This window comes from Rhinolophus sinicus, chromosome 3 (genome assembly GCF_057876585.1).
Source record: "Rhinolophus sinicus isolate RSI-liver-muscle chromosome 3, RSI-T2T, whole genome shotgun sequence".
Taxonomy (NCBI): Eukaryota; Metazoa; Chordata; class Mammalia; order Chiroptera; family Rhinolophidae; genus Rhinolophus; species Rhinolophus sinicus.
The window spans coordinates 56,854,216-56,879,604 of record NC_142503.1 but is presented as its reverse complement, the minus strand read 5'-3'; the positions used below and the strand labels follow the sequence as shown (position 1 = coordinate 56,879,604).

Here is a 25,389-nt window from a genome sequence, read left to right as displayed (position 1 = left end):
ATACCCCTTCCAGTCTGTCCTTTATCCTATAACACCCAGGAAGGAGACCAAGTGGGATAGTACTGTGGTACTAGAGCTGAAAAACAGGAGGGATGGAGAAAAGGGAAATAAGATACAGAGACAAGGAGGGAAACATCAGATTTAACTGATGACATTTAAGAAAAAGGAGTACAGGGTGTGTTGAGATTTTGGTTATCACTGTTCAACTGTGATTATAATTACACCAGGGCTAACTTCCTCCATAGAAATAGCTTAAAGTTATACTATGCAGAAATCTTTTAAGCCCTAGATTAGCTAACACTTCGTTTTTTCCTATATTTTAATCAGAGAGATAGAATACTAAGTGTTACGAGTACTCTGATAATCTAGGCCTTTAGAAAATTTCTTTACTGTGGGATGTTTTTCCTAGTATCTCCCTTGGTTCTTGTCTTGCCCACTTTGATATGCTGCTACATACTGTTTTTGTATGCCTCCTCTCCCCTGCACAATTATAGGAGTGAAGGAATTGTTGCTTAACAAATACACAATGAGTGGAATCCTTCAAAAGAGACCATTAGCAAAAAAGATGATCTGAAGTTTTCATCTTCTCCCTGGGTCTTGCTCTGGTACTAAATTTGAATTGCCCCTAAAGGAGGAAGAAACTACAATTAAATGCTTACCTGTATTTAGACAGAAGTAATTCAACTATTTAAGATATCCCTTGGTTTTATTTTAACTTAACCCTTGTGAATACTTCACAAAAATACACATACAGAAGCAAATAAAACTATACAGTCAAACTAAATACCCAGCAGATACAACAAGTAGTCAGAAGTTCAAAGATGGATAGCTGCTAAGTGGCTGATGAGGTTGTTTGCATAATCAAAGAAAATCGACTTGGAATTAATGAATACTTTGAACAAAAAGCATTCTAGGTGTTTTTAACGTAAGAAATTGGTATTCTATAAAATGGTTGAATGGGTAACATGCATCGATCAGTACAATGACCAATATTTATTGAATTCAAACTATTTACTGTTGTAAACATTTAACAAAAGCATTATGAAATCTAAATACAGTTTTTGACAATTCAAACAAAATAAGTGGCATGTTTAAAAAATAAAGCTGATGAGCAATAGGTCCATCCTATATATTTTCTTTGAACAGTTCCAGCAAGAAAAACAGCACAGTATTTTAAAAAGTATACAGCAAAGATTGTTCCTATTATAATGGCAAACTCTGGAAACTGTAAATACAAATAAAAGCCATTAAACAGTCAAACGGTCATATTCCTAATCAGGAAGAAGTTACAGTAAGAACAGTCTGCAATCCAGTTATACTCAATTGTCATCAGAGAATGCTTTTTCTTGTCAGTTGATTTCATAGTTCTTTTTCCAAGAGACAGCAAAACTTTGGCAATTGGAAGGTACTGAAAATATATTCTCAGTTCAAGATACAGTCATAGCATTTTGTTGTATGAAAGGTGATCTGTACACCAAGGCTCAGAGGTTGGTAAAGATTGATTCCATATGTGGAAAAAGTGCAAATATCCTGCACAGATAGCTTACAAAGCTGCTGGCACAGTTATTCACCAGCAGCATCTAGGGTTTTGTTTGCATAGCTCACACATCACTGGAATGTGGAAAGGTGTGCTATTTTTTGGCAAGAGCAAAGGAGACATACTGATGTGAATTACCATGTTGGGCATGCTGAATCCATGCAGAACACGTGGGCGAAGGCTGCTACCTCACATCATTGGTTTTTGTATACTGGTTTTGTTTTTGTTGAAGTAATTCTGTTATAGCCAGAAGCTTTTTCAGTACGTGCTAGAGAAGGAAAAATAGTATGCAAGTAATTAGTAAATGAAGGGAAAGCTTGGTCAGACAGCTCAGGGATGGAAACTTGGATCTGAAAAAAGCTGTAACATTACCCTTCTATTGAAAGTTTCTATTAGAAGGACTGAATTGTGAAAGTTTCTATTAGAAGGACTGAATTTTTTTTTAAGATAGAGTATTTGTACACCAAAGTGAATAGAAATTCATTTGTGTTTGGCATTCTCATACCTACTTAGGCCAGAACATCATCTCTAGCTAGAACATCTTGCCAAAAGAGATTTATCCTTATAAATTACATACATGCCCGGTAAGATCACGTAAGGGCAATCAGCTTGTAGCCTAGTGAACACTTTAAAGAATCATGGAAGAAATATGATTACATTAGGCCTAAAATTAAAACAGCATGTTTACCTTTCTTAAAAAGTCTTAACTGGACTAAATCCTCCATTAAGAATTTTAAGGCAAGTAAAATAATAAACCCAGCTTCAGTCTGGCAAGAAGGCATTACACATGCCATGAGTACACAAGTAGGTACAGACTCTACCTAAGTTTCTAAAGTGATTAGAACCTTAATGAGCCGACTATTATGTAAACTTGATTTTAGAATTTCAGGTTGAAGAAAACTCAGAATCACCAAACTCCATCTTTAATCTCTTCTATAACGTCCCTGCCAAATGGGTGGCCAATATAGTCAGTACTCAGGAAGAACTTATTAGAAATGGCAGTGTCTAAAGTCATGCTCCAGAATTTCTGGAGCTTGAAATATTTTCATCCAACTTCCTGAATAATTCTCATGTGTTTGACAATATACTTGGCCATGTACTGTGTGAGAAAGAAAAAGCCATATTGCTATTGACTTACTAGCTCACATGCCACTGAAGTGAACATCATTTTTCATTAGAGGTAACGCTGATTTAGACTCAAGAGCAGGACTTGACATTTTTCAGTATCAAAAATATATAATCTTAGTCTGAACCTGTTATTTCCCTCTGCTGAGATCTTACTGGATTATGGTTCACATTCTTTAAAATGTAATATAACTGATAAAATGAAAAGACTGACCATAATTCAACTATTTGCTACCTCTCAGTCTTATGCTTACATTCTGCTTTAATGCTAATGAACCATTGTTAACGAAGGCTGGCAGAGACCTACCTGCTGTGCCCCACGCTCATTACTGAGTGTTCGCAGTTCGTCTGAATGGGCCACACAGATCTCATGCAATGCTGCTAAATCACGGGACAGGTCAGTTCTAGAATGCTCCATAGTGTCCGGAAGTTCAGGTACATTCTTTAAGGGAATCATAAAACTGCATTTAGAAATAGAAATCTTATAGTCTCTTCTGAAAAGATCCTAATTGATTATAATACATAGGATTTTTAACACATAATATTCTCTTAAAATTTAATATATTTAAATGTTTTCAAACTTGTTACATTTCAATATATCCAATTTTAATATTCAGTGCTTATTCTGAGAAATAGATTTTGCCTCAGTATTCACATCAAAACCAGGTTCTATTTTCTTCCACAGCATGGCAGAATGACTGTGCAGTAGTATATTAATGTTATTGTAAATAAATGGGTTTCCTAAACTTTATAGAGTTTCATTTTTTGTTCTTTTAATCTGGAACACATGCCAAACAAACAGTAATATTAACAGTTAATCTGGATTACATACAACCTAAACTTAAAACTCCTCTGCTTTTTCAGACTAAATTTCATTAAAATACTGTAGTTTTTCCAAATTAATCAGCATATATAACTAAGCTACATTATAAAAATGTGATTTGAACTTGTGAGGCCTGTAATTATCTGTGAACTATACCCAAAACACTTGCTAATGTGTGGAAATGATCAGTGTTAATTATGGTATCTTCAGATAAAGTTGATAAAGTAACTTAGTTCCTTTATCATTATAGTAAGTTGATGGTACTTTATTAACACTAGATACTGATATTATTTTGAGCCTTAGAATAAAATTTCACATGGGCTCAGGTTATCAGTAATTTTGAACAAATCCATTCCTTTCCAGAATGGTGGTGATATTTGCTATATACTTCTAAATACTGCAAAACACTATTAGAATATGTTCTTATTTATTAAATGACTCAGTTGTGCACTTATTCAGTAAATGAAGGATTATAGAAATAAAAGACACTAGTATTTGCCTTCAGAGAGCTTACAGTCTAGTAGAGAAGACAGAAGTAAGCTGGTCATAGCAACGCAGAATTAAAAATCAAAGATAATGCAGAAGATACTTAGTAGGTAAAACGAAAAGAATTGTTTTAGGCCTCAGCAAAGCCTTTCTGAAGGAGATTTTGAGGTGAGTTGAAAGATAAATTTGATTTATATAGGTAATACAGGAATAGAAAAGTATGAGGAGACTGGGAAAGTAGTAGAACACTGGGATTCTAAGCAGTTTGAAAGGCTAGGTTGTGTGGCATTACCAAGAAAAGTGACAGAAAAAGCCAAACTTAGACATTTGTGATTGTGGAAAATGAGGTCCCAACCATGAATCCAAAAACCTAGAAATATGGCTTAGATAAAACTAGCATATGTCTTAAAAAATGTTCTTTTCAATCACTGACCAACTATATTTTTTTGGTAACTAGAACTTATTTCTATCTTCAGAACTTTCCGGGAGTTCACATATGGAGGAAACATGATGGACAGTTAGCATTTGGTGTTATTTCTTTCATTACAAATATGGAGCTATGATGTAAATAATTTTACAGTGTTTTTTGAGCTGGAGGTTGCAAACTAGGGCCCACAGGCAGTCCTGATAGGTTTGACTGCACAGTGGTGTGGTGATTCTTGTGTTTTTAACTGAATCTGAATACAGTAAGGCAGAATATGAGCACCTCCAGTCTCCTACCCTAGCATTTCCTAATGGCATACACCTGTCTAAACTCACCGTATACAATATGTTCCCTTTCTGGTTTCTGTAGATATGAACTGAATTACTAATATTATTTACTCGGTTTTAAATTGAGTCAACATTTGAAAATTTATAATCAAGAAAATTTAACTTATACTAAAAACCCAGGATCTTAGAAATTATTTTTTGTCCCCTATTCTTAATTTTATAATCATAATTTTATTTATAAAGGTCCAAATAAGGCATAAGTAGTCCCACTGACTGAAGTATAACACCAAATCCATGTATTTTACTCTCCGAAAGCCACAAAAACACTTATTCTGCAGTCCATTTACTTATTTAACCTGGTGAGAACTGTGGGCCATCCATCTTGTTTCAAATTCCACACAATAGCAACCAAGCAAAAGTAGCTAAAGTGGCAAAAGATTGTCACAACAGTGAGGTGGAATAACTAATAGGGTAATGAAAGACAAACTAGAAAATGACACAAGTTGAAAACCCCCAACAGTGTATGTTTGCTGGCTAAAAACAAGTCAAAGAAAATAACTAGACAGACAAAAATAAGCAGTTTTTGTTGTTGTTTTGTTTGTTTTTTTAAGTCTGGATAGAAAATCTTTTTAAAGGTTGTTGTTAAAATCAGTTAACTCTCAGCTATACTAACTAAAGAACTCAAAGTACTTGAAAAATTATATACATACCCCAAGTTCATCTAAAAACATGATCATGCGATGTTTGTTACTTTTGATGAAAGGATTGACACCTTCCATATAGGGCTCCTAAAAACATAAAAAGTTTACTATAAGCATCAAAAACAAACATTATTGTCTGATTTATATTAACAAAAACCTACATGCAGCAAGAATTCTTATAAATCTAATTGTGTCCATCAGTAGCAATACATAGTCACAAGAATTAATCATACAGTGACAGCATTTTCCTTCTGATATAAGCAAACAGCTATCCTGAGAAACTGGAATACTTTAATGAAAGCAATTCTGGATGAGAACAAATCAGAACACATAGCCTAGCAGACACAAAATGCTTATATGTAATTCATTCAAAAATAATTACTGAGAAACTACTATTTGCCAAGCACCAAAACGAACATGAGCCCAACCTTGAAGTTCGAATCTAGCAGAGAATACAGAGAATTAAAATAGTGTGATAAGGACTGCAATAGAAAAATATATTATTCATAAACTGCTTGAGGATTAGATAAATTCAAAAGCTAAGCCATACATATAAACTGCTCTTCATACTAAAATCTTAAGTCTATTTGAAAATATGCTATCTTGTAAAACAGGTTTAGTATAAACACAAATTCTCTTAAAAGCAATAAACTCAATAAGGAGATAAGAACCTCAATTTCTAAGAAATAGACATTAAAATTATTCAGTTTCTCTAAGTAATGAAAAACGTCCTTAGTAATTTTACTCCAAAGTGAAAGGAAATAACTGGACAAGTTTGAAAGGAAGTATTATAAGGATACTTGTTACAGCAATATTTATAAGAGTGACAAATTGGAAGCTATCTAAATATCCAATAAAGAAAGACTTAACATCCATCTACATGATGGCATACTAAATAATCATTAAGAACAATAAAACAGTTATATATTTCCAGGTACAGCAAGAAATTTGATACATATTGACAAAAGCAGGTGACAAAGTATTAATTATCCCTACCAAATATTAAATCCTTAAGTAGTGCGATCGATCACATATAGGCATTTTAAAAACTCATCCAAGTTTTAAAATTTAGTGAATGTTTATTGCAAAATAAATTTTTAAAAAATGGATTGGAGTGCATTTAAAAATATGCTGATTTAAGTGGGTGAATCTGAGTATATTGGAAATTTAAAATAGTTTTCTATAGTGGCTAAAATGTGGTTTTAAAAATTCCATTAAAATATAAAATCTAAACAAAAATACCAACAGAAGTATAAATTATCAGACTGGCCCAGTGGCTTGGTGGTTGGAGCACTGTGCTCCTAACGCTGAGGTCTCCGGTTTGATTCCTACATGGGCCAGTGAACTGCATGCACCCTCTACAGCTAAGACTGTGAACAACAGCTCTCTCTGGAGCTGGGCTGCCGTGAGCAGCTGGAGGTCGGCGTGAGCTGCCTTGGGCTACCGTGGGCTGCCATGAGTGGCCTGTAGCCAGCATGAGTGGCCGTGGGCTGCTGTGGTCTGCCGTGAGCTGCTGTGAGCGACCGACCAACGACTGCCTCAGCTGGAGGGAGCGCAAGATTCACAATACCAGCATGGGCCAGGGAGCTGTGTCCTACACAACTAGACTGAGAAACAACGGCTTGAACCAGAGTTGGGGGAAGGGGAGCAGAAGAAGGGGGAAACAAAAAACCAAATATATATATATATATATATATATTCTCTTTATGAAATATCCACTGTTGAAAATGTACTTAAGCTATTTTTTATGATTTTATCATGTCAAAGTTTCATTCATGAATGATATTGTAAGTATCAAAATGTTTTTACCTTAGCTCCAAATTCCACAAGATTTGCTAAGTTCTGTACGGACTTAGCAACTAATATCAATGTTCTTGCAGCAATAGGAGATGGGGAATCTATAAGAGAATTGGGCATAGTGAATCAGACCAACTCCAACATACTTCCAGTTAAAACCATTATAGATTTAGGACTTACTAGTATTTCTTTACTGTTATAGATACTAACATTCTCCCATTCAGAACTCATTTGTTTTTTTTTTGAAATGTTTGACCTGTATAATGCAAAAGAACTTGAGCTAAAGGGAGAAATACTGAATACACTTACCAGTGCTTCTAGTTTTGTGAAAAAGGAACTACAAAACTCAGCAGCTCCTAACTGGTTGATACTATTTCGAACTGGCACTCTATATACACACTTTGTGTGACAATTCACAAAGCTAATTTCAACCCACTCAGGTTAGTAATTTACAACCTGAGCAATTCCCTGCTCCAAACCTCCACTGACTACAAATAATTCACTTTAAAGACCAATAACAAAGATTAGGTCTGGGACCTCTGCTCTATTTTGAAGAGAAAAACATGCAATTTAATAAACTTCTAAAATATTTTAAAGATTAGTCAGGAAACATTTCCTTACAGAATATAGATACTAAGATGTAAATGAAAAGTATGGCTATTAAATATAAGCCCTGAAACATAAGATAATTAACAGTAAAAACCTATAAAGTCTACATGATTGCCGGACTTTTAGATTGTACTGTCTGTATCTTAAGCTGCTCAACTATAAATAGTATTGCCTAGTGGTTCAAGACCAACATTCCAATAAATCCCTTCAAATACATCTTTTCAAAAGAATCCTAGACCCTTAAATTTTAATAGTTCACACATTTAACCACTTGAATAGCAATAGCAGATAATAACAGATGTGATGGCTATAAAGGTAAATTCCAAAATATTTTTAATACAACTTTGAGCTTCAAATTAAGATAAAAATGGTTCAGGTTCCATCTTTTAATAATGGCTCATTATTATATTCATCGTCACAAATAACACTCATCCTTTCTTCTGTGAAAGAAGCCTACAACATCTGAAAGTGATTCTGTAATGGACATATGTAATAAGCAAAACAGAATCTGGGTTAATGTGGAGTTTAAAATGGCTGATTAACATTTTATAACTGGTGACAAGAAATCTCTAATGGGCAATCTCTGACCTCTGAAGAGCCACTTTCTTTTTAAGTATTCAGAACACTACTGCAACTGTAGCACACAGAAAGCTGTTCTTTCCAACCTGAAAAAGCCAAGTAATAGACTGGAAAAAAGGCATCAAAATAGAAGTTTGAGACACAGGCAGAAATGGAAAAAAAGTGGCACCGTATGTGTCTAATCATGCCATCTCAGGCTTCAGTTATTAGATAGAAAGGGTAAGAAGTAAAAAGGGAGAGGAAAGGTAAAGTAGCAAAAGGAAGGAAGAAGAAAAGGAAGCATACTTTGGAATATTTTATACCCAGTCTTACAAATGGCTATTTAAAAAAATCAAATTTAGAAGAAAAAAATGAGTAACCTTACTAAATAGTGTAAAATTTTATTTTTTCATTTCAAAATTTATCAAAAACTGATTACCTGAGATGATATTAAACATCCGTGGATTCAGGATGGCAGGACAGATAAGTCGAAGAAAAACAAAACCACTGAAGGGGAGGGAAATGCTTTTTAGAAAACTACTACATTAAAATAATAAACAAAATTTTTAATACTCATAGAACCATGAACTTTGATTATAGGGAAGCGCAAACACAGCTTTAAGAAAACAAAGTAACTTACATTAAGAACATATATATCGTCAAACATATTCACTTTTCCCAAATTTGGAATTTTAAATTTGGGAAGATTTAAATTATATCTGTAACATTTACTGTCTTGGCTACTATTTATTTATTCCAAACTAGTAGTACATTTTAAATTTACTTTGAGGAAGCAGTGTCCTTAGGAACACTGACGATTTCTGAAAAACGATAGAAGCACAAATAAACCTTTTTATAGCTACATCCCGTAAGGTCCTAAAACTTCCATTCTCTCTTCCATCCTCTTTCTGTATTTAAACAGAACAACCCAATAAAATCTGTTGTATTGATTTTGTTGAAGAGTCATATAAAAATAAGAATCCATTGTACTAGGGAAAAAGTGAGTTCTTGATAAACAAAATGTACACAACAGAATGCTAAAAAGCTTTCATGGCAATAAAGAAAAAGACATCAGTCTTTCTAAAGTTAAAGTGTTCTTAAAGTACAAAATAATAGCAACAAAAATTAGTCTAAAAGCACGTGGCTTAACATTGTCATATATAATTTTACCTGCTAATCTCAACTCAGAGAACAATGTATAATGTAAAACTGCAAGCTTATATAGCTTATTCCTAGCCTGCCCCCTTCAGTAACTGATAGAGATTTTATGTTGTAGACCATTTTTCTCTTAATTTTATTTTAAGAGGAATCCACACTAATAATTGACCTCTTAGTTGATAAAATTCCTTCTAAATGCTAAAATAATCGAGACAGTCTCTGTTCTCAGAGTATATAACCCAACTTTTCAGCTTTTACCTTTCAACATATGACAGTTTGCTAATTTAGGCTCTTAGAAAGTGAGTATGTTACTTCTCATCATTTATTGGAATTATATACAGTAATTATTAAGTCTTTAAATTTGGGTTTCTTTTAAATTAATTTATGAAGACTTGCATAAATTTTGCTTGAACATATTGATACTTACACAGGTCTTAGAATCTGAAATATAACCTGGCAACATTGAACCATAAAATATTCAATGTGCAAATCTACTTTTTGTGAGTTTTTAGAGGTGGTTTTAAATTTAAGAGGGATACTAGGTATCTACACATATATTTAAAAGCTTACTAGGGCTAGAAATCATCACCTTGGGCATAACTGCCCCTTACAACACCCTATAGTATCAAACAATCCACACAGCAGAATTTCTTGCTGTGCTTGATTAGTGTAGGTGTTTAAATTTTCAGTTTATAGAAAAGTGCTAATTTACACCACACGTACAGCTGTACTGAAAGATATGCTTCTAATTCCTCCTTATTCCTCACAATCAATACTAAAGCGAAGAAATACAGAATCTACAATTCTTAAATATTTATATGATAGGGTTAAGATTTTATCTGTAAAAAAGGAGTAGAAGCCTTTACAAAATTTAGGTTGGGGGCTGGATTCACATAAAATTTCAAAACTAACTGTATGATATTGGTGATTTTAGAGGTTAGCTAAATTTTTTACGGGATAAAACATAGAATAGTACATATTCTGCATAATAAATTATATTACCATTATTACTATATTCTCTGACGCTTTTTCACTAAATTTCCAATTGTCTTGAATGGGTGGAGGTGTGCTTAACTAAAACCTGCAATAGTATTCAGAATATTAGATTGGGTCTAAGTCACTAACTTTCTTTCTATATAACCTTAAGCAAACAATTTAACCTCTACAGATCTGCTTCCTCATTGGGAAAATGTGTTAAAATAATGATGAAATCCCCTTACATAAGCTACAAAATTCTATGACTTGCCAAAGCATTCCCTCCTAATTATCATATAATGAGCTCACTCAAACACAGCTTCAGAACTAGAGGCTCTGGTTGGAAATTAGCCCAGAGTCACAGACTCTATTACAAACCAATTAATCAATATCTAAATGGTCCACTTATTGATCTTTTCATTTTTAGCACTAGATCAATTATCTTTTTTATTCTCTCCTCCCTCCCTATCTATATTATATATATATAGGTATATGCACGTGTGTATATGTGTCTGTATGAAGAGTATACTATATGAAGTTAGCTATAGATTTTGTTGATTATATAACTTTTGACCTCATTCTGTAAGATAAAAAAACATCCTAAATAGTTAACTGACTATAAATGAATGTTCAGGATTTTAGAAAATGTGAAAGATATTTAAGTATCACATCGTAACTTCCAAAAAATGGTAAGTTGAAGTTTAGGAGCCATCTGAAATCAGAAAATATTCAACAGGGCTCTGAATAAAAGAAAAAGGTCTTGAATTGTACACTGTATACTGTTAATCTTCAAATTTTCACAATTATCCACCTGACTCTCAATGTGTGCCATATACTGTGATGGATGAGCCTTACCTAACAACTCTTGTTCTCATGGTGGTATTTGTAGGCCACTTGTGCTGAACAGATTTCTGTAAACACCCATAAATATATCTCAGTGTCCTGCAAAAATAACACAATCATCTCAACACAGAAAATGAAAATACTGATCTCACTATACCCAAAGCTTAATTTACTAAATACATGACATTTTAAAACAACAGACAATTCCCCCCAAAAAAGCACTTGGCTAAAAGTAATAAGAGAATCAAATAAGTTTTCATTATTAATTGATTTAACCAATGATTTACATTTACTTCAGAAGAAATCTTACCATTTTTATATTACCATTTGGATATTAATGAAAAATATGAAAAAAAAATTGGGATGAGGATAGAGGAGCTAATGAGTACAGGTTCTGGGAGATAAATGTTGACTTAAGTTAACTTCTACCTGAATGAGTTCACTAACAATGGAAGCCATTAAGCGATATTGAGCAATTTCTGGTGTACACAGCGAGAAAGATACTCAAGTATAAACTAGATATATACGTCTTTTACCATCTCCTCAAATCTGAGACTATAAGCCTCTATTCATTTCCCAAATTACTATATATATTAGACATATTGGCTTGCATGGAAACATGATTTAATGTAAATATTTCACTCTGGTTTCTTTGATTCAGTCTTTTTCCTTAAACACAATTTACCTGGTAAAGATTAAAAAACCCTAGTTTTTCAGAGAAGCATAACATCAGGACAGTGGAAAAGCTTACATGTTTGAGAATACAGATTTTTCAAAAACTAAATACACAATTCTTGTCAAATTAAAATTTCACAACTTACGGTGGAAGTATTTCTGAAGCCATGAATATTTTCTCCACAAGCTCTGAAAGTATGTTTAATAGGTGTGCTAAATTAGTGTTCACATCTTCATTTTTTTCTAACTTTGATGGACTTAACTAAGAGAAGGAATAAATCAATATAAATGCATCTTGGCAATGATAAACACAAATGAATCAAGGTAATCAAACAGTTGTTTTCAAGGCTCTCTATTTTTCCATTTTTCAGTGTGTATTATTAGTCTTTTGTAGGGGAGGTATACATGGGAATTTTTAAGTGGTTTGCTCTATGGAACTCCTTGGGTTTGTTACCATAATTCCCCATTACAGTTGACCCTTGAACATGGATTTGAATCGCACAGGTCCACCTACACACAGACTTTTTTCAATAGATAACCTGTACTGTTTTGGATCGATGGTTGGGAGCCCAAGGATATGGAGGGCTGACTGTATGCACTGGTCTACGCCATTTTATACAAGGGACTTGCGCATTCACAGACTTTGGAATCTGTGGGGTGGAAGGAGGGAGGTGGTCCTGGAACCAATCCCTGGTGGACACAGAGGGACAACTAAGTTGAGGGAGTCACAATTTATATGCGGATTTTCCATGGCAAGGAGGTTAACTGTACTCAACAAACTATGATTATTCAACAATTTTTGGTTGCTTTGGGATTAATACCAGTATTAAAGTTCTATCATTTACCAGATTTTACCTTAGATTTTTATACACACAAACACACAAACTGGATTGGACTTTTATTTTACATATAACATTCTCAACTAGAAGACCAAAAAATCACTTTAATGGCCATATATTCACAAATATATAGGGGTATTTAAATGGGAAGATATGTAGCTATAATATTATAAACTCTATTAAATTCTATTTATTTGAGGAAAAAAGTGATTAAAATAAGCTTTCTGAATGAGATAATAACTAATAAAATACCAAATGTCTTGGGCAGAGTCATGAACCTTTCTCAAAACTTTTCCAGTAACCCTTGAAATCTAAGAGTTCTAATCTAGAATCAATGGAGTAGATTATCTATATGTATCTACATTCCCTAGCTTGGATCCCCAGTATCCACTCTACAGACGTGCTGAATTTCTGTATCCTTTATTGTTAGGCCAACTGTGGTGTTACCCCAAGTTTTCAACATTAAGTCATCAACTTATTCCCTTTAAGTTAATTAGTAAAAACTGATGACGCAGAATTAATATTTGATAGCTCCCAGTGGACATTATCAAAAGCAATTCGTTATGTTATAAATTTTTTATTGGATCTACAGAATATATTTAATATCTTCCTTCTGTAGTTGTGCTACCTTTGAAGTAAAATGAGAACAACCACATAAGTGAGATTCCATTCTTTATCTTAATAGTTTATTATGAATTTACACTGAAGCCTTAATCAATCTTAAGACAATGTTTTTACTTGCTTTTGAGAGGATTACCTCATACTCCCCCCTCAAAAAAAAATCTTCCAGGACAAACCTAGATGTTATATGCTACCCAGTACTTAATTAGGTTATACAACAAGTCTCCAACAAAAACTCCAATTTAGGTTATGCACACTTTCTGAAAGTAGCATATATTTTATCATTAGTACAGTAAGAGAAATGATAAAGTACTTTCCTGAATTTCTGGTACAAGTTGAGGTTTTTAATCCCACAATAAAGTCACCATTTTTTTTTTAATCTCTTTTGCATAACATTCTACAAATGTATTACAAAAGGTTTAACTGCTATGATGAATAATTTTTTTAGAAACCTAATAATGTATTTCCTTAAAATGTACTTAACTATAAAGCATTACCTATTAAAATATGCTTTTTGCTGAAATACTTAAAACATTAAATTCTTACCTCACAAGACTGTTTGCTTTCCATTATCTTTAAAATAGAGTCTTTCAAAGCATGGTGAACAAACTGTGTAGCAGTGGCTTTCATATACTGTTCCATCAAGGTGCTTGCAAGTGTTGTGGCTCGAAATAAGGTAGTGGCTTCGTCTACATAAATATTTCAGTGAAAAGATTATTTGTAAAGTATTGTACTAATGTGAATCAACTGGAAATTGAACAAATTCATTTTTCCTCAACCATTTTCCCTCAACAATTATAACCATTTAAGTATGGTTATTTGCATGTAGCATTAAAGTATTGATTATAATGACCGCCTATATTTCTATACACTTAACTCTTCAAAAGACTTTCTTACTTCATTAGATCTTAAATAGGAGAAGGGATTAACACTACCACGTTCATATGAAAAAACAAAGGCTTAGAAGGGTTAGGTGACTTAAAACCAAAGAGCCAGTTAGTGACAAAACTAGGAACAGAATCCAGATTTGCTGCCACCTGAGCATGCTTTGATAAATCTGAGTTAATCTTCAAATAAAAATATAACATAAAAATCCCAATATAAACTAATTTATTAGCCTAAAACATGGCACTAATGACTTTTACTTAATAAAATCCTAAAAAACACAAATATTGCCAGAAAAGATAATCTCTGTATAAAATATGTACTATCACTTTATCGTCCCTGAAAAATCTATTTTTACATTTTCTATGAATAGGAGTAAATAGTTTTACAGTTTATTTGGGGAAACCTATAAGCAAGCACTGTTCCTGAGTCAAAGTGCTGGTTGAAAGTGGGTTATTCTGACATATTTGTAAGCCTTAACAAAACATTATGTGCCCAGCTACATTGCCTGGGAACTACCTATTATCTACAGAAGCTAGACAAAATTCAGCTGACTCTCAACTTTTGTGCAATGAATTAGAAAGTAAAAAATAAACAAAGAACATGGTACACTAAACTATTCTTAATAAAGCATTGTGAGCCATTGATCAGGACACAGAAGTCCCTTTCTTTCAGCTTCCAATACCAATTTGCCATGACAGAAACTTGTATCAGAAATACCAACCCCACACATTAGCCAGTAAAAGAATCAGAACTGATACTCTAATTATACTTTTTAATGAAGGGAAAACAGAATATCTTATTTTGAAAGACAATGTAACTGTTTAATATATTCTAAGACAGGATCCACATATACTTGATATGTACAATCTAATTACTGACCCCATTTTTAAAAGTATCACACTAACACTTCCATACTATACCTTCCATGCTTATTTCTCTGTCATTTAGTGTACATAACAACAATGATTCAAGCTTTTCATGAAGAAAAATCCTCAGTAGGATGCTAGCCAGTAGTGTTCGGTCCTGTCCACATACATGTGATAAAGCATAGACTACATGAAGCTCCTTCTGCAGTATAAGCTAAAAATAACATCAAGAAAGATTGTTGAAAGTACACCACAGCATTAAGCATTCTCAGTGAGATTAACAGAAAATATGTTCTTTTGTTATTTAGGAATATGTTTTATTGAATATATTTATTAAAAGTAGAGTGAGTTTACAGACTACATATTTTTGACTCTTAAGACCAACATCATACCACAAGGCTGTTCAACCTCTGCCTATCAGTGAGCCACTAAGCTATGGCATTACTACATTAAACTTAATGGATCTTTTATTCAATGTTAAATATTTCTGTTAATGCTATCATAAATAATTAGACTGGTAAATAATATAATACCTCTTTAAATTCACTGTATTCTTCTTCTGGCATGATTTTTTCCATAGAATATCGTGCTCGGACACGCAGGGATCCTGGTTCAATACCTTTTAACGGTATATGAGAGCTGAGCAAAAACCATTCATCTGTAGCATGCCCTTTCTGTAACCGGCTCAACTGGCAGCGCATAAATACTTTGACAGAAAAATATCAAATGATTACTGTCTAAAAGATGACACTATAATTAGTCACACAAGTAAAATTTCCTTATGTTGTCTTCTTTATAGTGTTAAATGCTTTTTATTAAAGGAGTTTCCAGTGATATCACAATTTCAATACTTAGTATTTTATTCAGTTACTGAACGCCTACTATGTGCCAGACTCTGTTATAAGCAGGGACGTGGGATACAGACATGATTAAGACACAGCCTCTGATTTAGATGGAGGTCACACTCTAGCCAAGAAGGCAAAAAATCAGTTATGGTCCAGAGTGATATGTGCTATAACAGTGGTTAATGCTTCTGGAGTACAGAGAAATAATATCTAATTCAGCCGATAGAGATTAAAAAATCTATTCTAAACATGCTGATCCTTAAACTGACTTGTAACAGGATGTGGAGCTGTACCTAAGTACAAAGGTACAGAAAAAGAGAGAAAGAGAAAGAGGTGGGGGAGGGGGGAGCATGAGGGCAGTCCAAATAGAAGATATGGTGGATGCTTTCAGAATTCACGGATAATTTAAGAGTTATGAGAAAGATGTTACATAGCTGGAGAGAAGAATATACAAAAGATTATACAGTGAGAGCAAAAGGGAGGAGGAGTGTATCAGAAAGGATCTTCTGTGTCATTATTGGGGTGGGGGAGTGTGGATTTTATCTTAAACGTAATGGGGAAGCACTAAAATGTTAAGCATTTAAATATAGAAATTAAAGAATAAACATGTAGAGAAAAATTCAGGCTTTTGATCTGTTAATACATAACACTTCTTTCCCTGAGCCTGACATTTAAGAAGGTATTAACCTAATTCACACTAATGTGAATTACTAAATCCCACTGCAACCTGTTTTAGCAACAAGCTGGAACAAGGTGTGCTGCTGAGATAAAAAACTCAGAGGGTTTCACTACCAGAAGTGAATAAATAGTGTACTTGTATTTAAATAATTTTTTTTAATAGATGTTTATTTTTCAGTTACATGCAAAGTATATAGGAAAGTAGAGAAAACCTAAAAAAGTAGAAAGAGGAGGTAGGGGAAGAACCACAGAAAGATGACCACTAATACTGTTTTCTTATTCTTCCTACTCATTGGGGTAGAGGAGGATGAATACATATGTAATTTAATCTTAAGGGCTTAGGTTTATAGTATGCACAGTTTACTCATTTTGGTCTTTTTTCCTTTCTTACATACATTTTAGAAGTACAAAAAGAAACTTTCAAATTATACTACTTGCACTTCTATTTTATTTTTTAATTTCCATTTTAGACTACATTTCATTATTTTAAAAGTATGTAAAACATGTTTTTTTACTTTAGAAAGAAATTTCTGTGTCAACTTACAGATATCAGGATCTTTGCTTTTCTTTGTTTTATTACTAAGAGTAATTTCAAATCTGTTGATGTCAGGAGGAAGATCACTAAAGGAGCAAGGAAAAAAACAATTAACAAAACGTCCTGGCATCAAATTATATAATTCCTTTAGTTCTAGTATCAAATAAGGCCACTATTTTGCTACTAAACAACTCAAATTTGCTAGATTTACCACTACATTCAAAACATGTTTTATTGCTTGGTATACAGGAATACAGACAAGCAAATTATGCTTTCCCTACCATCTTTCACCTCAAATAAATCCTGGAAACCTTTGCAAACATTTTGTATTTCTGTTAGTAAATAGTTGCGGACTTATCAGTAATGCTAATTCATATTAATAACTAGGTGAAAAACAAAAGACATAGATAGCACTTTACTAATAAAGAGGAAAAAATATAACAGGAAAAAAATGTATGTACTATTAGAATGCCTGGATTTGGTACCTTCTTGACAGTTTAGATATAGAGACAAGACAGACAGACAGAGAGACAGAAAGGAAAGAAAGGGAAGGAAGGAAAGGAAGGGAAGGAAAAGAAGGGAAGGAAAAGAAGGAAAGGAAAGAAAAGAAACAGAAAATGCGGTATGCAGTGTGGTAAAAGAATTGAATGTAATAATAAAATAAGACTTACTCAAAGACAAACTCTTCTGACCATACAGGATTTTGCCCTTCCCTTGCATGAGTTTTTGCTACCTGGACACTGTTCAGGTAGATGTTACAATATGGATTAGTAAAATGTTTTATTGGGAGTTTATGGGCTTCTTCGATATGTAAAACAAGACTGCTGACCTAAAGAAAGCACAAAAATTGTTACCCCAGATTTCAAGAATTATGCATTAGGTTTCAAAAGCAATTACTACAAATGCAATTTTGTTTTACAACTTATTCTTCCAATTATATTCTTACATAAGTGAAATACATCTTTTCAACTGTAAAACCATGGTTCAGAGAAAATGAAGATGATGATTCTTTATTAATACATGTAAACAACTGTCACCACCCAAATCGAAACGGCGTTATGTTACATAATGTTGATCTGGAAGATTTTATTTCTGTAGATTTCCACAGCTATAAAATATTTTTAAAACCCAGATTCCACCTTTTCATGCTACAGAAAGTATACAGATTCTCAAACAAGCAAAGTTCCTTGTTAGTTTTTATGCCAAAACTTAGACCTACATCTACCTTCTAGTATCAGGTCCTCTTCCCTCTTACCTACTATTACTCATGTGGCCTTGGACAAGTCAGTTTCTCTGAACCTCACTTCTTCAGATATAAAATCAGGATAAAGTTTACACTGTAAGTTGGAATGATTCAAAATACGTGTAAAGCACAGTGGAGTATGTGACACATAAGAAAGGTTCAAGAGGTAACAGCTATACCATATACCCATAAATGATAAATTCATGGCCAAAGTTTCACACAATCTACAAAAATTAAATCTGCTTTTCCACATTGCTTACAAAATGTTAAAATACGTTTTGAGAACACATAGTGATTATGTATATAATTAAATGTCCTTGGGAGGGTCAGTCTTCTGATTACAGGGAATATAAATTGTAGTCATCTAAATATTAACCATTTATCCACTTCCAATAAAACAATGTTAAATTCACCAAGCTTATTGGAAATTCCCACAAATAAAAGTCACTTTGGTTGGTTGATAAATATTGGACTAAACTTTCCTCAAAATGCCAAGAATATTAAAATTACCTAATTTTTCCCAATTATCTAAGGATAACTACAAAGAAAAAAATCAAGGAAGTGGAGAATTTAAAGTTGACTTTACATATCTAGAAAGAGCCTAGCATAACTCTCCATAAATGAACATATAAGACATGTTAATGTTTCAAATAAGATTGGATACTACCTAAGAGTTATGCAATATATTTCAAAAGCAATTACTATAAAATGAAAAACCCAAAAGTTTATTGGGATCAGTACTTAAGTCAGATGATCTTTTCAATAAGTACCTTTACTTCTACTTTTTTGAAATGGGCTGAAATAATTTTTTTAAGAAAAAACAAAGTGCCCAAGAGAATAGTTTCTCTTGGTGTTGGTTTGGTATTGTTATTTTAAGTGGAAGGGAAAAAAAATCCTTGGTATGCCTTCAAAAGATGGCATTATGGACTAAGTACCCAGCAAGTATATAAAGGACTCTCTCTTTCATAAAGAATTAAGTATTTCTCCTGCTACTGAAGCAAGTGGGAACACTGCTATAAAATGCCTGATAAGATTAACTTCTCTTAAGAACTCTAAAGTGTTTGAAGTGTTGCCCAAAACAGTTCATACAGAGATAAAAATAAAGAGAAAAGCGATAGAACAAAATGTGACAGTCAAAAATCAAAAGAAATTAAGTTTCACCTGACGTAGGCGTTTATTAGATGTCCCTGGACTGCTTTTTCGTAAATTGCAGAATGCCTGCAGACCTTTCATCCAATCCTACAAAAAAATAACATCATTTCAAAGAAATATACTAGAGAATAGTTTAGTTTCTAATTCTCAATTTGTTTCTTCAAATTCAATTATAGTCATTTCGGTCTGTAGACTGCACTTTAATATATTTGCACCCCAATAAAGTAAAACAATGACCAAAACAATTACAATAATTCTATAAAAAACTGTATTCCTGTAGAATCTCTAAGTTAATGTTAAATGTAACAGTGAGTGGCCATTGATTAGCCCCAAAAATAAAGTTTATGTATGGTTAAGCAGTTACACTTGAGGAACCCTAATGCAGAATTTAACTTAATACATTTGTGAAAGAAGCGCTGACTCAAAACCAATGGATAATAAGATGACTGATTTGATGACAAGCATTCTAATCTAATCATATAGGTAGAAATGTGTAAGGGGATCTGGGTTATTTGTAAGTTTTTCAAAGACAACATTAGATTAAAATTTTTTTCAGCTTAATATTCAAATTCAGTTGCAGCTGTATTTTAAAATGTTTATCTAGTGCTCTGGAGAAAGGAGAGAACAATTTTAGGTTATTCAAAAATAAATCTAAATATTTCATTTTGGCATTACATGTTTTTAGGAAGCTCTATACCATTATTTTACTCAATTATGTCTTTAGTTTGTTGGCTATTTCAATGAATCTGAATTCTGTCAATGTTTACAGAACATCCTTAAAGTAGAGCAAATTAAGACCAAATCAATTAATGTAGCTTTTAGAAATAGAAGTGAGTAACCAAAGATCCCACAAGCCACCAAAGTAACAAATATCAGAAATACCAGTGGTACTTTTGGACTTTGTAGTAGGATTTGGAAATACCAAATATAGAACGACTATATATTGATACAATAAGAAAATGTTCAATTTATACAGCTAAGTGAGGCATGCAAAACATACTGAAACATCATTAAGGTATATAACACACCTTTAGTTAGAAAAAGGGAACATGGTAAAATAACTAGAAGATAGGATACTAAAGTTTAAATTTCTTCTCTAAATCAATTTGTAACATTTAGAAAAATGCCTAAGGTACCAAAATGTTTTGAGTTCTACTTTTTCATCTAAATATTAGGGACACATACCTACAAAACGAGGTTTTATGTGTGTTATACGTTAATAATAAGCATTTGAGATATTTTACAAAGATTTAAATCATGACACTCAATAAATCATGAAACATAATATTTCATTCATCAAGTTTATTCCAGAGTCTAAGATACTGTCATAATTTATGTGTCACCAGCGCATACCAGGATCCACAGTTTTAAGAGCATCTGCCTCACACAAGGTTGGCAAATTATCTTCTATCTCTGACAACATCGCTTTCTCTGACCTCTTAACTACCCTCAGGTTCCTTCCATAGAGCATAAGCAGAAATATTGCCATATTTCTATAAAATACCACTAAGCACCCCAGAAATATTATGGTTCAAAGAAATAAAAATATTTTTAAAAGGCGATTTTTTAAACACATTATTTCTTCACAGCATTAAATTTTAATAAAAGTTTTTAGAAGGGCATTGCACATAGATCAATGGCTAGTGCCAAATTAGACATTATATCTAGACACAAGAGAAAAATAGAAAATTCCTAAAATAGTTTTCCTTCTGAGGACTGAACTTCTATTTTTAGACATGGAGTTCAACCAGTGACGAATGACAAGCTTGTTAGCCAAACTAACTGGCTTACCTTTCGACTGTACTGAGAGTATCTATAACCTTTGTGAAGAGACGATTTCAAATGAGCATTCTCAGTTGGACTCAACATCAGAGAGTAGTCAAAGGTCAATTTAAAATGAAGTTTTCATTCCTAGTAACCCTTCACTGTGTTTTCCTGCATTTCTTTCAAAAAAGTATTTTACACATGAAAGTTCTCATTCCTTAAAATAAAGATGATTCGATTTCAGGCATCCTTTTTGACCCTTTATTTTAAATGCAATATTTTTCTATTCAGGTTAAAAAGAAAATATAGGCAAAAGGTATATAAATATCACTATGCTGCATACCTGAAACTAATATATGTATGTCAACTTTAATTGAATAAAAAAAAAAAAAGAAAGAAAACGTGTGATGAATGTTTACAGTCATTGAAGAAACAATTAACTTACCTCTGCTTGTTCTGGAGTTTCTCCTGCAAAGTAAAAGATGTAATGTTCTTCACTAAAGTGCTGAACTACTATCTGAAAACAGTTTGGCCTTTAAATACAAACAAAAAAATTATTAGGAAGCTTAACAAAAGTATTAAAACATTTATGCCACTTTTTAAGAAAAAAATCACAGTATTGTATAATTTATATAAAATTACATAATTCTTAATTTAGGGAACTAATACTCCATGTACCAGATCATTGCTAAAAAGAATGTCAGCTGCAAATATTTTAGACAACTTTGTATTGAAATTTTACAAATCTTTCAAATTAAAAAAATTAAACTACTGTGCAAATTAATTGTAAAGACATTAGAAATAGAAAAGTTACAAAGCAAGTGAAGCAGAAATGCTAGAATTGCACATAGCTAACACTAACACTTTTTAAAGCAAAATGTTACTAAACTCACTGATCCATAAACTCACAGAATATACATGTATATGATCTGGAAAATGATTAGACATATTCTGAGGCCAAACATGTGCAGTGGTTATCTCAGCCAATGGTAAGTGATTTGAATTTTCTTTTTTATAATTTTATGTATTTTCAAATTTTTTTTTTTACAACTGACAGTTTTTCCTCATCTGTTAAAATGGAAACACCACATACTTATACATACGCTTGTTCTGAGGATTAAATGACCTAATGGTGTACAGTAAATGTTAGTTCTTGTCCACCTATAGTATGCACGGTACTATAATTCACTTGACACGTAAGTATACTATCAGATAGTAGTTTGTATCTTTTTTGAAGATTTGGTCTTTCTAACTAGACTTGAAAATGTTTACAAAATGTTAAGTATCTTCATGTTTTTGAAACTCAATAAATGTTATTTCTATTTCTTGCCTTAACCAAAGATTGTATCTTACACTTTAGTGTTAGGAGACCATAGCAAAATACCCAGAGTAGAAGCTTAACATTTATTAAAAATAAAAGAACCATCATTCCATGCTTTGAGAATGCCATAAAAATAATGGAAAATGTAAACTGAAACATTCTGATTCTGTATCAGACTAACACTCCTAGTTGGATAACAAAAACAAAACAAAACCATAAACAAATGTTAAGTCAATGGAAAACCACCAAAGCAAGGTAAGACTTGAGGGGCCAACATAGTGAGGTGAGCCTGATATACTGAAATTCTCCATAGCTCTTCCTTTCAAGGTGTTTGCCAATTCCTAAACTGTGTTGGGCAAGAAGCTGAAATGCTGAGCAGAAAGCAGCAGCCAAGATGCTGAAAAGGTAACCAGCACATTCAGCTTTTTCAGAGTCAAATGCTGACAGTCAAATGATATCAGGACCTTTAAAAGAGAAAGCTTTCAGTTGAGACCCTTGTAGAGCTCTGCCTTCAGAATAAGGGCAAACCAGAAATAGCCTTAAAAATTTGTTTTCTTAGAAATAAAAAGAATTTTAAAAGAGGAAAAAGAAATAGACAGGTTTTACCAATTCTTCCACTGGATCCCTGAGAGAATGAAGGTGAACTACTATGCCTACTCTAAATTATCTGGCAGAAGAACAATCCTTTCTGGAAGCAGTAACATTATCCATAGTGTCTAAAGTTTTTCATACACAATGTCCATTATTCAAACATAAGTAGACATTACAAGAGTCAAGGTCAAATGATGAAAAGCCAAAAGGGAAGGCAAAAAACAAAAAAAAAGGAGAAAGACAAATCAGATACAATTTACAAATACTGTAATTAAAAAGTTTAAGAAAATAGATAACAAAATAGATAATTTTCCCAGATAATTGGATATATAAAAAAATCAAATGAAAATTTTAAAATGGAAACTGTAATAAATAAAATTAAGACCTCAACAAATGCAATGAACCTCAGAAGAGTAGATCAGTGAGCTGAAATACAGAAGAAAATCCAGCCTGAGGCACAGAGAAGAAAAATTATGAAAAACAGAGAAAACGATGGGACACATGGGACATAGTAAAAAGGTATAACGGGTAACGGGAATCGCAAAAGATGAGAATGTGGCAGAAGAACTGTTTAAAGAGATACTAACCAAGAATTTTCCAAAACTGACAAAAGTTATCAGGTATGAGGTTGAAGAAGCTCTACAAACATTAGGATAAATTAAAAAAACATAAGTACAGTAGGCACATTTTGGTTAAACTGCTGAAAATCTAAGATACAGAAAAATCTCAAGGCATCCAGAAAAAGATGAAATGCAGTACCTTGAAAAGATACATTATCTCTAAACAGGAAACAATTAGAATGACAAAGAAAATGTTGCAAGGCAGAATACAATCTTTAAAATGCTGAAAGAAAATTGGGAACCTAAAATTTAACATCTAGCAAAAAACCCTTACTTGATTAAGATAAAGCAATAACTACTGCACCAGTGAAAGATTCTGCCTAAAAAATGATAAAGGTGTAAACATTCCCACATATTAACTACTATAGTAACTGTCACTGAAATGTCTTTCATCTTGTGCTTCTGAAATGGTCATTATTTAAAGAAATTATTTAAGAGTCAGAGGTTTCATATAAAGAAACACGAGTACTTAAGAGACCTCTTACTAATACTGGAAATAATTGGAAAATTTGTACAGCTGTGCAATTAATTAAAGTAGGCAAGAAAAACAGCCAAAAAGGTGGAGCTGTCCAACATTCCTTCCCCACAGGCTGCACATACACACCAATCAAGTCTACTGCAGAGGCCTGCTTAACTTCACTTTAGACTTCACCTAAATGCTACAGGTCAATCAGCGGATTGGGGTCTATGCTTACGCAAAGCAAGAAATGTTCAGTACCTGCCAACATTGGGTAGCAAAGAAAAAGATAACAGCATTTACCCACAATTTACCCTTTTGTGCTATGATATTTGTATTCTGTAATCCTTAATTTGGTATCTATTTTTCACTAATCCTATTATCTTGTAGACATCTTTTCACATCCTTGAAATATGCTTTGCTGGTGCTGTTTTCACTGGCATTCTGTCTTTCTCTGCGCTTCCCAACTATTCCACAGTAAGGCACACAAGAATATAGTTGATGGTAAACTGGCATACTTCGGAAAAAACCTCACTTTTTTAAAATAAAAGACTTGTGTTACTTCCAATTAATATGACTTTCATATTAAGTTAGACTTGGTACCATTAAGTACAATTCGTAGTGTAGACTTTTTCAAATGTCTTCCAATTCTTGCAAGTCACCTTCAACAAAAAACTGCATAAGAGGCAAGGTATGCTCTTGTAGAAACAAATGGTAAATGTCTATTTACTGCTTTTTCACCACAACCCAACAGAAACTCCTTTCTTGATAGTATTAACCAAAATAGGAATAATTCAGTCTCTTTAAATTGTACTTCAAAGACCTAATTTTTCTTTAACTCTAGCAGTTCCTTTCTTTAATTGGCAAGTATAATGTTGACCTTCCTTCTGATTACTAGACAGGTTTTCAATCCAATTGCACCTGTTCAATTCAATTGCACATCAAAATAATGGTAAAGCTTTTCCTCAAAC

At 32.9% G+C, this 25,389-nt stretch overlaps 1 protein-coding gene across 4 annotated transcripts in view; it reads right to left on the bottom strand.

The window, feature by feature from the left end:
• Nucleotides 1-135: 135 nt before the first annotated feature.
• The window catches only part of RASA1 (RAS p21 protein activator 1), a 98,191-nt gene continuing 72,937 nt past the window's right edge, over nucleotides 136-25,389 (bottom strand). For 2 of the 4 annotated variants that reach the window (XM_019746367.3, XM_088796601.1), the window contains exons 12-25: nucleotides 21,875-21,962; nucleotides 19,675-19,752; nucleotides 17,942-18,099; nucleotides 17,280-17,356; nucleotides 15,746-15,918; nucleotides 15,267-15,426; nucleotides 14,005-14,147; nucleotides 12,145-12,260; nucleotides 11,336-11,422; nucleotides 8,787-8,854; nucleotides 7,193-7,281; nucleotides 5,393-5,470; nucleotides 2,970-3,104; nucleotides 688-1,805 (exon numbers count right to left, since the gene is read on the bottom strand). In XM_019746367.3, the coding sequence (XP_019601926.3) occupies nucleotides 1,722-1,805; nucleotides 2,970-3,104; nucleotides 5,393-5,470; nucleotides 7,193-7,281; nucleotides 8,787-8,854; nucleotides 11,336-11,422; nucleotides 12,145-12,260; nucleotides 14,005-14,147; nucleotides 15,267-15,426; nucleotides 15,746-15,918; nucleotides 17,280-17,356; nucleotides 17,942-18,099; nucleotides 19,675-19,752; nucleotides 21,875-21,962 (1,534 nt within the window). In that variant the 3' untranslated portion in view covers nucleotides 688-1,721. Of the gene's footprint in view, nucleotides 626-687; nucleotides 1,806-2,969; nucleotides 3,105-5,392; nucleotides 5,471-7,192; nucleotides 7,282-8,786; nucleotides 8,855-11,335; nucleotides 11,423-12,144; nucleotides 12,261-14,004; nucleotides 14,148-15,266; nucleotides 15,427-15,745; nucleotides 15,919-17,279; nucleotides 17,357-17,941; nucleotides 18,100-19,674; nucleotides 19,753-21,874; nucleotides 21,963-25,389 lie in introns of those variants that run through there. The other 2 variants (XM_019746368.3, XM_088796602.1) reach the window with 2 other exon arrangements.